General features: G+C 39.1%; 1 protein-coding gene across 1 annotated transcript in view; it reads left to right on the top strand.

The window, feature by feature from the left end:
- The window catches only part of LOC104347980 (visual pigment-like receptor peropsin), a 30,359-nt gene extending 17,938 nt beyond the window's left edge, over positions 1-12,421 (top strand). The window contains exons 3-6 of the mRNA XM_009953157.1: positions 5,642-5,741; positions 8,173-8,277; positions 11,095-11,318; positions 11,981-12,421. Of these exons, the coding sequence (XP_009951459.1) occupies positions 5,642-5,741; positions 8,173-8,277; positions 11,095-11,318; positions 11,981-12,421 (870 nt within the window). The remainder of the gene's footprint in view (positions 1-5,641; positions 5,742-8,172; positions 8,278-11,094; positions 11,319-11,980) is intronic.
- Positions 12,422-14,562: the final 2,141 nt, after the last annotated feature.

Below are 14,562 nucleotides of genomic sequence, written 5' to 3'. Positions count from 1 at the left end.
GAGCTTTATGAGCAGAAGAATAAGTTCACTGGTAGGCATTCAGTCAGCGATCGGAGATGACCTCGTATTAACCTGATGGTGGCTATGTAAGCAGATTTCTTCTTGCTGGGAAACAGCACAGACAATTGGAGAATGTCGAGGCTCATTTGTAATTTCTGGGCTGTCCTGGCAGAACTTGTGAATAGTCTGTGGGACCTCTTCTTCCCTTGAGACATGTAAGCCTCCAGAAACATTTACCATGATGTTCTGAAAAGACTAAGATAATACTACTTTTCTTTGAAAGTAAAAGTGTGACTTTAATCTGATGTTAAGGAATCACAGTTATTGGGGTAGAATCACCACAGACCACAAAGCCAAGCCTTGCTTTCTGTGGAAATGTAGAGATGAGATGGGTAACTCATGGGGCTGTTTTCTTCTTTTATCTGTCTGTCAATTTGTTTGTCTATATTAATAGTGCTGCTAGCAATCAACAAGCAGGCTCTGAATTACCATCGCTGAAGCGGACAGGAGTTTTGGCTCAGGCCGACTGAAACGAGTTTTACACAGTGTAGCATGGATGTTCCCAGAAAGCAATGCTAGAGTTTCCTGGCTAGTGCTTCTTAATTTCCCTGTCAGTAATTCACAGTAAGACAATGACAATACAGCATTTAACTTGAAGACGGGAATATTTCACCTGTATCTGGATCATTGGGTGATATGAGCTACATGCTTTGTTGTTTCCTCCCCGTTCATTCTTCATGGGTGGATGGGAGAGACATAAAACCTGCCATGGTCCCATGGCATCAGCCCAGAACTAGAAAGCAGGTGCTCCCAAGCATACAGAGATTTGATACTTGAATTAAGATTATAATCTGATGAGGCTGTGTAAAGGAAATTCTGAAATAAATACCTATTTGTTAAATAATGTGCACTTGGTAAGGTCATTGCATTCATAAGCATGCTTGTTGATAGGGGCATGTGCTACTACGATTATAAATTGTGACCTGAGAGGGCTACACCTCTAATAGCTAAAAGTCAGCCCAAAGTATGTATATGTTGAATCTCATTTGATTATCACGGTATATAAACCTAAAATATCTACAAGCAAACTACTGAAGCCAAACAATGACCTGCATAAATTAATAGCTGGCACTAAATGTACATTTATCTACACAGTAAAGTTAGTATAATGACGTATTTGTACACAAAATTGTATAGCCTAAATATTGCATTAATACTTTTCCTATCTTTAAAATGTATGCCATCCATAGAAAGGTTTACTCGCTTGGTGAGTGCAAAATACTGAGTATCTGATGCTTTCGGTTAGTGGTTTAAAGTATCTAATCCTGTAGCATATCAGTTCTCGTTGTTTATTAGTAAATGAAGTGCCATTTGTGTCAGAGACCCATAATGGCTTGGGTTAGTGCAATCACCTCTAAGAAGAGCTACCCTTGAAGCCTGCTGAGGCATTTTAAAAGGCAGAATGCAACTATAGCAGAGCAATGTCACACGAGCAAAAGATGTAGAAACTGTGCTTAATCTCTTTCACTTTCCATGTTGTAGTAAATCTTAAATAAACCATTTGAATGCTTTAGGAACACTATGCATTGGGAGTTTTAGTTAGTCTCCTGTGAAAACTGGTTTTGATTATGAACCTTGTTATTTTTTCCATTTGACAGAAGAGTTACTATAGTCCGGTCGACACATTATTGATGTATTGGAGGGTTGTCATCAGACTCAAGTGGAACATTTTCTCATTTATTGCAAATTTTAAGAACTTGTTAAATTTTAAAGCCTACTCTATTCAAAGGTACCTATAACTGTTTTTCCAAATATAATTCTAAAAGATTGACTTAGGTGCTTTTGTGTCTTTTGAGGTTGAAGGAGGTTTATTGCCATTATTTATTTAAATTATGATCTTGGAATAATCTGATTGGTATTCAAAATTTTTCCTGAGAGAACTTATTGTAATGACTTTAAGTACATGCAATGGAAAAACAATCCCTGTTTAAAATGGATCTTATTCTTTAGATATTCATTATCTCCTATGTAATACAAGAGAAGGACAGGTCATTTTGGTTCTGAAGGGAAACAAATGGACTTCAGGAAATTGCAACAGATTCACCAGTTGGCCAGAGGAGGGAGTGATGCAGCCTTTCTGGCTGGTGAGATCAATGTTTCAGCCTGAACTGAAATGTAATAGCTATTTTGGCAATCTGCTTTTGTGCCATTAAAGCTTGATTAATCCAATAATAAGAACAGTAGGCTATATTTTACTCTGTCTGCTTTAAATGAAGACAATCCTTATGAGTTCAGTAGAGATGTATAAGTATTAAAGGTAGTAAAAGTGGGGCACACCCAAGATCAATAGTTAAAAATTTGATAGTGTACTAGGGATTCATGACTCCCACTGTGCTGAAACAAAGCTGAAGAAACAAATTTGCATGTAGCAGAACCTTTATGTACCGTGGGTTGTAAATAGTACACCAAGAACATTAGGGAGATTTAAAATCAGGCACAAGTACAAAGCAGAAAAAAAATACAGCCTTTTCTTCAGTTGTGTCTTAGCTTCCAGGCAACATAAAGATAATGAGGAAGTTCTGTGAGTATCTGTATAGCCAAGGGAGTAGTATTGGTATAATACCGAGAAAAGCTTTTAAAACTGCTAATCTACTCCTGTTTCTTAATGATTCACCTGGTGAATCAAAACTGCCATACTATCAACTTCGTGTTTATGTCAGAGCTCTATACTGCATATTAACACTACTGCTATTTGATCTTAACTAATAATCAGGAGGATAAAATTGCATTACACAAAAATGGAGGAAATATTATGACTCTGGAAGAAGTAAGAAGCTGGGTAGGGGAGTAGAATAAAAGAAAAGGTAAACCAGAACCAGGGAAGTGGAAGAGCATCAATCTTCCAAAGTAATTAAATGTTGTATACTATTCTAGTATTTCCTTGGCTGCCATTCCATGTCTTTAAAGATGCAGAAAACTGAGAATATCATATATTTTTGTTACCTACATATATTAATATCTCCACCTATAGAAACTGGGGCTGTGCTAAAGCAGTTTTCCTGTTACTAACTACTTTGGGTTCCAAGCAGTCATTTTGGTTGCTACCTACAGTCAGCATTGTCTGTTCAGGAGCAGGAAAAGTAGCAGAGAACTTTCTTCCATATCCAGTAGATGTGTGCTTGAAGTAGGTTGGTTACAGCTAGAGTAAGATCCCTCATTTTCCTCTGAAGACTTATGTCTAAGCAACACCAATATAAAAGCATTGCAGAATTGATAGACTTGCTGGGAAACGGTGTATGCATAGCTAGGCTCAAGAGCTAACTCGTTGCCAATAGACGTTTGGCAGGGACAATTCTGGTTTGAGGATCCTATTCCCAAAGCAGCCTAACCCTGTTGGATACTCTCTTGTGTTTTAGTGTTCCAGATGCTGTGGCCTCTGTATGGGCTGTTATGCAGCTTGAGAGCCACCTCATTTAACTCCTTTATTCATTTCATCCCAACAAGCTTGTCATCCCAGGGCTCCCTCTCCTCCTTGGCATTTCACCCTGTTCCTAAACTGCTGTGTGGCTAGCACAGGGGCAGTTAGTTAGCACAGCTGTCCCCAGCGGACTGATGTCACTTTAGCCACTTATTAACCATATGGCCCTGGTCAAATCTCTGATCGTAGCTCCCACACTAGCAGAAGGAACAGTGTTTTGATGTGCTGAAATGCCGTTATGAAATAGTATGAAAATGAGACATGGCACTGACAATGGCTCGGTCCTATGAACTATGTTGATTTAGGTAAAACTGCATTTTTTTTATCAGGGCACCAGTCCAAATAAAACACTTTGTCTTGTTCTTTTGTATGGTGACAGTTTCATCTTAAATGGTAAAGGGAAGGACTATATCTTTAGACCCACTTTCCTTCCTTGTAAGTGTGCTCAAGGGCTGTTTGAACTGATCACTTAGTGTAATAGTCTCTGTTTAGTCTGATGTCACATGAGAATAATGGTCACGTCTGCAGGTAATAAAACATACACCAATGTATTTCAGAAAAACTCAACAAGTTTCGTTGTGAGAGCTATGATACACACTATGAAGCTTTTCCTACTACTTTGGTATTCCATCGCATAGCTCCTTAGATTTAATTTCAAAGTGTTTATTTCATCATTGCTGAAATACTGCTTCCTTTCTAATCTAGTAACTAATGCAATTGCTTAAGCTTATGCAGCCTGGTTTCTCAGTAGTTCTTGGCCACATTGTTTTCCGCATCTGTGAAGCATTGTTAGAGCAAATGGGTTTGCATCATTAAGGTTAATGAAATGCAGAGCACATTTGCATATCCAGGTATTTCACCAATCTCCACAGCATGCAGCAGGCCAAATTCAGCTAAACGCAGCTTCTAGCAAGTAGAGCTGAGATACGCAAGGAAGTCTGTTTTCTGGTGTAAACATTGTTGCATTTATACACCAAGTGTGAGGTGATTGTAAGTGGAGCACAGGTGGATGTAGGTTGTTGTAGTAGCAAGCCTTGCATGAATGTAAAGTGTGGTGGGTCTGTAACAGCTGTCATTAAGTATATAGAGTCAATATAAAGGCGCTGGTACCACAAAAAAACAACTTTCCTAACCCTTCACCCAATTTATTTCGTATAATCTGCCATGGTCTCAGCTTTAAGCCTGGATTAAAGCCCCAGATTCAGTGCTGGGATAAACTGAATTCCAAGGGAGTTGTGCCCATTCACACAAAGACAGAGTTTGTTCCCGTAGAATAATCATGTGCCTTTCCGTCAATACTTTTACCACCTGGATGCCAAGTTACAATCCAGAGACATTTGCTTAATATTTTTGCTTCACTCAGTGTAAAACTGGCACCTCCAAGAGCTCCTCTGCTCTGGACAGTTTGATGTATCATTGCAAGCTTTCAAAAAACAGGACTGCCTTCAGCGTTTTGCCTGGATCATTTCCCAGTCATAGTGCTCCCTAGCAGCAACTTCCTTCCTACACCCATAAGTGAAGCTAACAGAGTTGTGACTGTCCTGTGTGTATATCACTGAGACACTGACATCAGTGGGAGCCTACACAGCCATATGGGTCTGCCTGCATCGATCAGAGTGGTGAGAATCATGGCTTAATAAATAGCAAGTAATCAGCAACACCAACATTGAGGCTTAAAGAACAATTTAGCTTTGGATGGTTTTATTTAATTTTTTTAAAAGTTTGTCTTACTCATCCAAGCCCATTACCTCCTACATTCTTCCCTCTTTGGCCTGAATTTCATGGGTTCAGTTTGCATGTTTGTTCTGCCTAAGCGGGGCAGCTGCATCCAGTGCAATTTTGCCTATTCAGGGCTTTTCTTCTTTTCAGTTCAACCTTTTTCTCCTTCATTTGGCAAGTCATTTTGGGGAAGCATAGATGTAAGGGTGTGTTTCCTTGTTCATTTTATGTACCTGTCAGAGTACATATATAATTCTTGAACATTTACTTGCTCACTGATCCTATAGAAGATAACTGCACCTGACATTTTATATTTCCTTGCTAGTTGGGTTTCTGGAAAAAACTTTCAAGACCATTAACATGAAAAAAAGAGCAATCCCTGCAGTTCTCTTCCCCTTCAGCTCTCTGCAGTAAAAGAATGTCCTGCACTGCTTTGTTTTTCAGGTTGATGGCTTCCTCACGCTTCTCTTTGGCCTGGCTAGCATTAATACCCTTACAGTAATCAGTGTGACTCGCTACATCAAGGGCTGCCATCCTGAGAGAGGTAAGGAATAAAGGCAAGTCCCTTTATGCCTTCACTGAACGTGGTGCAAATCTGTATTTCTTTCAGTCACAGGCTATATCAAATATAAATTAGATGCGTTAGAGACCAGAACATAATGCAGTCATTTATATTACAAACATGTTTACATAGAATCCTTCAGGGTTAACCCCAATAAGAGCCAAATTATTACTAGTACACTGGTCACCATGGGTTAAATTCACCCTTGTTCCAAGGATACCACAGGTTCTGCTGATCCTCTATATTTCTCAAAATGCAACGTAAATGACTCCTAACATTGTCTGGATCTCACTGTAAGCAACAAATTTCATCTTCTATGAGATGACATTTGAGAAGTTTCAAGTTGTTGATAAGATCCTTGGTTCAGAAGGCTGCCCTACACACAAACGTTTTCACTCTTCAGGGTGTTTTGCCAGGGTTTGTGCACAGCAGGTCTCATGAACTGCTTCAGATACTGCTGGGAACACTCAGTGTGACGTCTTGCCTCCAGCTTTTGTAGCACTGCGCAGCTTTCCATCCCCACATACATCTCCAGCCTCCCCTTGGTGGACAGTTTCACACCAGAGGAAATGAAAATTACTCCTACCATCCCCAGAACTGACCACGACTTAACTCTGCCCAGATGGGCCCTGTTTCCTGCCTTGTCTCCCAGATCTGCAAAGCATCATCACCACAGACTTGCACCCATGCTTCCACCTTCTCTAGTGCCCTTTTGATCTGTAACCTGAATATGTCAAACAATCACTGTCCATTATTCTCTCCAGTGCTAGAAACCTTTTCCTAACCACTCTCTCTGTTTTTTTTAAATTTCATTTTTTTATTAACCTTTGGTATAAATGCCTCTGTAAAGGCATACAAGTGTCCCACTGTACAAATCTAGTCTGAAATCCTTTATGTGTTTCCTGCCCTGTGAAGCCCTCATCAGCAAGTCTATGTAAACACGCTGCCATCTGCCCCTTTCCCTTTATGCCTTTTTACATCACCACACTCACCCCAGATGCTTCCTTTCATAGGATCAGTAGAAACCTTTCCTCAGCATTCATCCTGGACCTCCTTTGACTTCCACTGACAGCTTTCTGTAATCTCTTTTCTTTATACCTACACATTCCATAAATCCTCCCTAGTCTTCCTTTCACCCATCCTTAGATAATATGGTATCAATTTTCATACCTTTCTTATGGCTGGCTTGGACCATCTTTCAGTCAGGAACCTATTAATGTCTGCAGGTAAAGCATGCATAAATACACTGGATGCATCATATGAGATTTCTCTTTAATAACATGAGTAGTATTAGCCATGAAAAGAACTTTTGCAGGGAGGTCTTTTTTCCACAAAAAGTTCTTCTGCAGTTTGTTGTAATCACAGAATCATAGAACAGTTTCAGTTGGAAGAGACCTTCAAGATCATCGAGTCCAACTTTTGTCCTAGCTCTATCAACACCACTAAACCGTGTCGCTAAGTACAACATGTACCCGTCTCTTAAACACCTCCAGGGATGGTGACTCCACCACCTCCCTGGGCAGGCTGTTCCAATGCCTGACAACCCTTTCAGTAAAGAAATTCTTCCTAATATCCAGCCTGAACCTCCCCTGGTGCAGCTTAAGGCATTTCCCCTTGTTTTATCACTTCTTACTGGAGAGAAGAGACCAATGATAGACTTGTTGAAGTTAATTTTTGATACAAACTGCTGTTGGGGCTGCTAGAATTTGGCTATGATGTATTTTACATCTTATATTCATTGCATATTATGAAGTCATATTTAAAACCCACATTTCTCTTTTGCAAAGCTATATCACATGTTCATCTGAGGCTATGCATAATTTATGCTTGCCTCTTGAGGAAATCTGAGCAGGTACCCAGTATAACTTTACAGAAATGTTGAGGAACAGAGATTAGTGGATACATAAATATTTCCCACATAAATGAAGAAAAAACTGCAACATATGGCAGCAGGACAGATTGAATAATTTGATTGAATGGCTAATATAATTTGAGCATCTTTTCTCCTTTTAACAGGGAAAACCTTGAAGTGAATAAGAAAATACTCTGAGTTTAGACTTAATGTGTTTGTTTCTATGTAAAAGTTAAAATACAACTAACTGTTCCTTGCTTTTTACAAAATTGAAAAACATAAGCCTAATGTGGAATTTGCTAATTCTGCAGTGCTCAACAAACAATTTCTGTCCTGCTTAAAAGCCATTAATTTCCACTGTTCCCAAGTGGTCTTGAATACAAGCCTGATAGATGCTTTCAGATTTAAGCTTGTCTTACAAATATGCATTTTTTTTGTCTTAATATTTTTTTTAATAGCTGTATTTTCCTTATTAGCTGTTGGTATAGGAGTGCATTTAGATTTCACAGTTGTGATTTTTCTTTCTAGATACTATTTTCTGACTAAATCATGCCGTTGCAGGTCACTGCATCAGCAACAGCAGTATGACGGTGGCTCTGGTTCTCATTTGGATAGCAGCTTTCTTCTGGTCAGCAGCTCCATTACTTGGCTGGGGCAGCTATACAGGTAACAGGTATCTTTCAGTTGTGTTTATCTGGCACTTCTTCACTGAACTTACTGTTCACTTTGTTCACTTAACTGAACAAAGACATTTACCCTTCTTTCTTGCTGTTTGTGATAAACCAGACCAATTATCAGTGGAACTGAGAAAATCATTCATCATGCATGACATACATGCAGAGCGTTGCCTGCTTTGGTATCAGCTATAAAGAGATTTTTTTGAAGATATCACAAGAAAGACTTGGACCAAGCGCATATTACCTATGAAAAAAGAGAGGCCAGAAATATTTGGCATGGTTAAGCAATAAGATAAAGGAAACTATCAAAAGACATCCTTCAAAAACTGTCAAGATTAAGAAGCTAGAAAAGAACACAAGTTCCAGCAAGTTAAACTTGAAACTATAAGACAAGCCAGAAAGATTTGGTGAAACAGTTTGTTGAAAATATGAAAACTAGCATAGCAGAAGAAAAAGATGTCAGAAAGTTTGTCAGTCCAAGAAGTGATTACAGTGTAAGATAAGGCCATACCAAAAAAGAAGGGGGAAAAAAGGAAAAATTTTGAATAGAGAACACTGCAGTAATTCAATGGCTAGGGGATACTCCCACACCAGAAAATTTCTTCATGGGTAAAAGCTGGAGAAATTGTCTCAAATTAAGTCTCTAAAAATTCAACAAAACAAATCTCCAGGAACAAATGGTAATAATACAGGGGTCGTAACAACTGAAATCATGTGACTGAAATTATCCAGCAGTTATCTGCCTAGATCCTGTAGGCATCTGCATCCTTTGAGAAGTCATGAAATTCATGAAGACTTATTAAAGCAGCTATATGAATATAGCCTCACTTATTAAATACATAAGCTTTGAGGTATCTCTGGACCATTGAAGTATAGGTGTGACAAAAGCATCCATTTCTATGATTGGTTAAATCTTCTATCCTTCCCAAACCAAAAAGTTACCAGGTTGTTAGGCTCAATGGGCCTTCTGTTTGAGACAAAAGCAAACTGTTTATTAGACTGTTTTAGTCTTTTGTCATGTTTTTTGCGCTCTGTATATGTCATAGACTTGGGGGGTTGGACTGGCCATTTTCCATGTATCTTCTGCCAATCTGTGTTTTCTAAGAGCACTTTTCCCTACTGCGAATCATAGCAGTTTCAGGTTCCTGGGCTACTTGACTATAAGCACATTTCCATTGAAGGTACCCATGGAGATGTGGGAGACCAGCAACGGCAAGGCCAGCAGCAGGTAGTGGGTGCCAGCAGACCACTGCACATTACACCTGGCTGCCTCAGACTTCTCACTTCTACACAGCAGCTGCAGGGTCCCCCAGGACCCCATTGATTTTTGGAAGTGACACTTGATAGTGTCCCTGCAGAGGGGGGAAACACAGCACTGAATCCTAACTCACAGAAAATATGCAGGGTTTTCTTTTCATGTCATGGAGGCTGATTTCATTTTTCAATCAAAAGTTTTCACAAACCAGAAATCTGGAATTAAGCTAGATCTTACAGTTATCTATCTTTTTGAATCTTGAGGTCTACTGGCAAAAAAGGCAAAGGAGATAAAAATCTATTTCTATTACTGAACATATCCACACAGCAACACCTAGAGCTTTTGGTGATAAAAATACTAAGCTGTTTTTGATGAGAATCATAAAAGAGATTTTAATATTTTGCTCCTTTAATTCATCCTGTCTAAACCTCCTACCACCTGTGAGAAATTAAGGGATTTTTGTTTTCTTCAGAATTATCACTGAATGTCAGGGAGAGATTTGTTGCTAAATCATGCAGGCTTCACCTGTAATGTATCTCCAGGACTTGTTAATACTTGACTTACATAATTTTGGTTCATGCTTCATTTATTTGTAGTTCAGTTTGTTGCCATAGCTGTCAGAAAAAACAGCTTTTTCCATTTAAGAAGGAAAATCAACAATTCACAATCTGTAAGAAATGTCTAATGCTATCAAACTCAAGATTTTTTATGAGGACACATTTGAAAACACATCAGAGGGTGTAAAGAAGTCAACTGCTAATCATAAAAGAATTCAAGCAGAGACTGCACCTTATTCTCACTGCCTCCCCTTAAGTACCTGATCAGCTAGTCCTTTTGTAAATCCTGCTAGCTGCAGATCCTGCAATCTGTCTAACTCCATTTTTAAGAGCCTACAGCTCCTTTGTAGTTGAAGAACTGTATGCTTCCCATTTAGCAAAAGGTCTCATGTGTTTCTATGTATATGTTTCACCTTCCTATAATCTTTTTCGGTAGCTGTATCAATTTTCTTTCACGGTTCTCACCACAGTAAAAATTTCATTGCCTTTTTGTTTCTTTTAAAAAAAATTTAATATTTTTATTTCCTACTTTGCTATGTAAGTAGTGACTTTTTACGTTTGGCATATTGTCTCTACAATTGCTTGTTATGCTGTTACAGTGCTTATCTTAGGAAGTTACTATTCAGAAAATTATGACAAATAAGAATAGATAACACTCAAGAATATCAATCCTACTGAATTATTACCTTTTTTTTTTTTTTTTTCTAATAAAGTATTGCAGTTTCCTGTCCTGAAACAAGGGTTTGTGCATTATGGATTTACACTGGAAATCTAAACTAGACAGAATGATAATACCCTAAAACTTGTTATGGTCTAGCTGGTCTTGAAAATTTGTTTATGTAGAAAACCATGTCGCAGCTTATTAAATCAGAAAGATCAATCCATACTTTAGTGCTTAAAAGAAGAAAAATACAGCATTTGAACTGATAAATTAAATTGCTCAAAAGCAGATAAACATTCTAAAAATGCTAACCAACTTATTTTTGCTTTCCAGATCGCATGTATGGCACATGTGAGATAGACTGGGCAAAAGCCAACTTCTCTACAATCTACAAGTCCTACATTGTCTCCATTTTTATCTGCTGCTTTTTCTTACCTGTCATAGTCATGGTCTTCTCATATGTGTCAATTATTAATACTGTCAAGCTAAGCCATGCATTAACAGGACTGGGTGATCCCACAGACAGACAGAGGAGAATAGAACGAGACGTCACCAGGGTGAGTTTGGGTTTCATACTGGGTGGGATTTATCTCAATGAAATCTGTCTTTCCAAGAATTGGTCTCAACTAGGACAGAAGAGAACAAAACCAGCTAGGCACATTTCATTTCTCTATAATCTCTAGTGTCAGAGTCTGACCTTAGTGAAGAATATGAGGTTTGTTTAAAACTTCTACCCAGTAAGTTGGTTAATATTGGTGATTCATCACATATGAAAAATAATCTAAATATAATTGGAGTGGGTTATACAGCACAAAATGAAAATTTGCTTTGGCATATGTTCTTTTCTTTCAGAAGTTATGTCACTTCTGAGCATAGACAGAAGTTACAGTGGAGCTTTCAATTTACTTACCATTGACTTAAGTCTACCCGAAACCTTCTGAATTCATATAAACATACAGGGGACTGTAGCTATTTTCATTCCATTAGATGAAGCATTGCTCAAGCAGACCACCATGCCAAAATTTGATATATAGCTTCTAGGTCTGCCTGGCTCCATCAAAGCAAACATTTTGCTTGCTTGTATTCTCCTGTGAGCTATACCCTGAGGACAATCTGACTGTTTCCCTTCCAGCCAAGTGTTCAAGCTACTATTACCAGTATATTGCTTCACTGATGTAGTCTTCCAGAATATATTCAAGACTATTCTTCTGTCTTTTAGGTGTCTATTGTCATTTGCACAGCCTTCATTATTGCATGGTCACCATATGCTGTCATCTCTATATGGTCTGCTTATGGTCACCCTGTGCCCAATCTTACCAGCATCCTTGCCAGTTTGTTTGCTAAGTCTGCCAGCTTCTACAATCCAATTATCTACTTTGGAATGAGCTCCAAATTTCGGAGAGACATTTTCATCTTGTTCCATTGTGCCAAGGAGGTCAAGGACCCTGTGAAGCTCAAACGTTTCAAAAACCTCAAGCAAAAACAACAGGACCCCTCTCAGAAAGAAGAGAAGTATGCAGCAGAAATGCACCCTGCACCAAGCCCTGATTCTGGGGTGGGAAGTCCAACCAACACCCCACCTCCAGCAAACAGGAAAGTGTATTTTGGTATTCTCGATACACCATCTAATAACCCTAATATTGAATGCGATAGACTGTAAGTTTTGCAGCACGTAACACATGCATCCACTTTGTGTTCAGGAAGACCCCCTTCAGATCAGCGCTTGAGTGGTTTCCTAATTCCTAGTTCATCTGTTTCTTGCTATAGCACTGATGACTATACAACTCAAGCAAATCAGACATTAAAGTGATATTTTCCTTCTATGTAGGTACAAAATGCTATGAAGCACATGACAACATGGGCAGCACACCCAGTACCAGAAGCATTTGATTTTCATAGGCATACTGAAAAGGAAGACTGACTTGTGAAGAGCAGGCATTAGCTAGTAAAAATAACTAATATGTTCCTATGCAAATTTTGTTAATTAGGAGATTACATTTCCAAATACGTTTTTTGTCTTCAACAGTGCCAGGCATAGAGGATCATTTTAGCTCTGTGGTGCTGCAAAGCCCAGGCTGAAGGAGAATATGGGCCCTGCTGAGATTGCTGTGGAGCTGCTGCAGCTCCAAGGGCTGCGAGCTGGCAGGCAGAGCCATGTGCTCCCTGTGGGCGATGTGGTCTGTCAATCACGGGGCTCCCAGTCCCTGTGTGTGCATGGGTGTGTGTCTGATCACCCGTGCCTGACTCTGTGTATGTCTATGCAAGTGTTAGGAGTGGTAGATGTTGGCATTTTCTAGTCACTGTGGTCTAAACAGTGGCTTCATACTTTTCCTTGTTGGGCTGCAGAATTATTTCCACGTTCCTTGACCGTCCTGGTGAGCAGGGCCTGGCAACATTTGGATTCAGGAAAGCTGGCCTTTAGTTTTATTGATCTGTCTCCAAACCGGTTGTTTTTCTACCTGACTATTAAGCTGGAGATTTTGTACAGGCAATGAAACCCAAAATGACACTAAGCTTTAAGAGTACTCATGAAGTGTGGCATCACAGTCATTTACAAAATACAATCCAATACTTCACTGCTGCTTCTGTAGAAAGTTTTTGTACCTGCCTATGGGTAAAAAATGACTTTTAGGTAAAAGTAACTAAGTAGCAATTAAGGATAGTCATTTAAATAGCTAAGCTGTAGGCTTAAATCAGTAGCAAGACTATCAGTTATAATATCCAATTATTCCACCAAGTTTAATTTGCAGAATCAAAGTGAGGAAGTATATCTTCATAATTCCCCATCTTGGAAATTAACTGCATACCCAGAGACTTCTATAAAAGTGTCTCTGTATTAGCTGTGGAAATTGTGGGTTCATTTAGTGAGTTAAGTAAAGGGAAAAAAAGAAAAATACCCCAACAATACTGAAGTCTCTAACCTCACAGCTGTCTATGACTTTTTGGAATCTCACTGTCTGGGTGTGCTAAAATGTAGTTGTTTTGCAAAAGTATGCTTTTCCAGATGTGTTTCTTGGGAAAGTTACAAAGAGAGCCCGCCTTCATTTCCCCCATTACTCTATTTGTTTTGAGAAAAATCACCTGTGTTTTGAACTGAAAAACAAATAAACATTATAAGCAACAGTGAGGAACTGTGTTTTCTTTCACAGACACAGATCTGAACTACAAGGGTATTCATTTTTGCGGAAAATTTTGTGATGTGGGTGCTATTTCATTACCATAAGTAATTAAAAGCAAATAAGTAAACAGTTTGCTTCCAGATAAAAGTGCATGTCATAGCTGCAGAAATACATTTAAGGCAAAATCCTGTCACAGCTGGATGAATGCAGGCTGAGCTAGCCAAAGCTAGCATGCAGTTTTGAAAGCTTCTGGCTGTAGTACAGAATCCTCCTTGCTAACCCGCTGGACTGAGGCTTCTTACCACTGAGAGTGCTTGGGTTTTCCTCCAAAGAAAGAGAGGTGCCACGCATCCCCATCAACTGTGGTTCTCAGAGATACCTGTAGGTGTACCGGATGCCTGCCCATAGAGCCTCCATGGCCATAGATGCCAGGCTAGCTTTTAATTTGTATTTCTGTTAATTTACAGATAACTAGGGAAAATTCTTGCCCTGCTGCATTGTAGCAATGGTCTTGATCTGAAGGATTCAGACTCTGATATAGAAAGATGTGAAAAGGGCAAGGGGGAAGGGCAGAGCAACAAGGCCATTTCTAGGAATGCCCCCAAACTCCAGCTGAAATCTTTACTAGTTCATAAACTGCTGAGCATGCACAGTGAGGTTAGACTCAGGGGAGTGGGGGAGA

Source organism: Leptosomus discolor, chromosome 2, assembly GCF_034619465.1.
Source record: "Leptosomus discolor isolate bLepDis1 chromosome 2, bLepDis1.hap2, whole genome shotgun sequence".
Classification (NCBI taxonomy): domain Eukaryota; kingdom Metazoa; phylum Chordata; class Aves; order Leptosomiformes; family Leptosomidae; genus Leptosomus; species Leptosomus discolor.
Note: the sequence above shows the minus strand (reverse complement) of the source record. Positions and strands in the feature narration are given on the sequence as shown.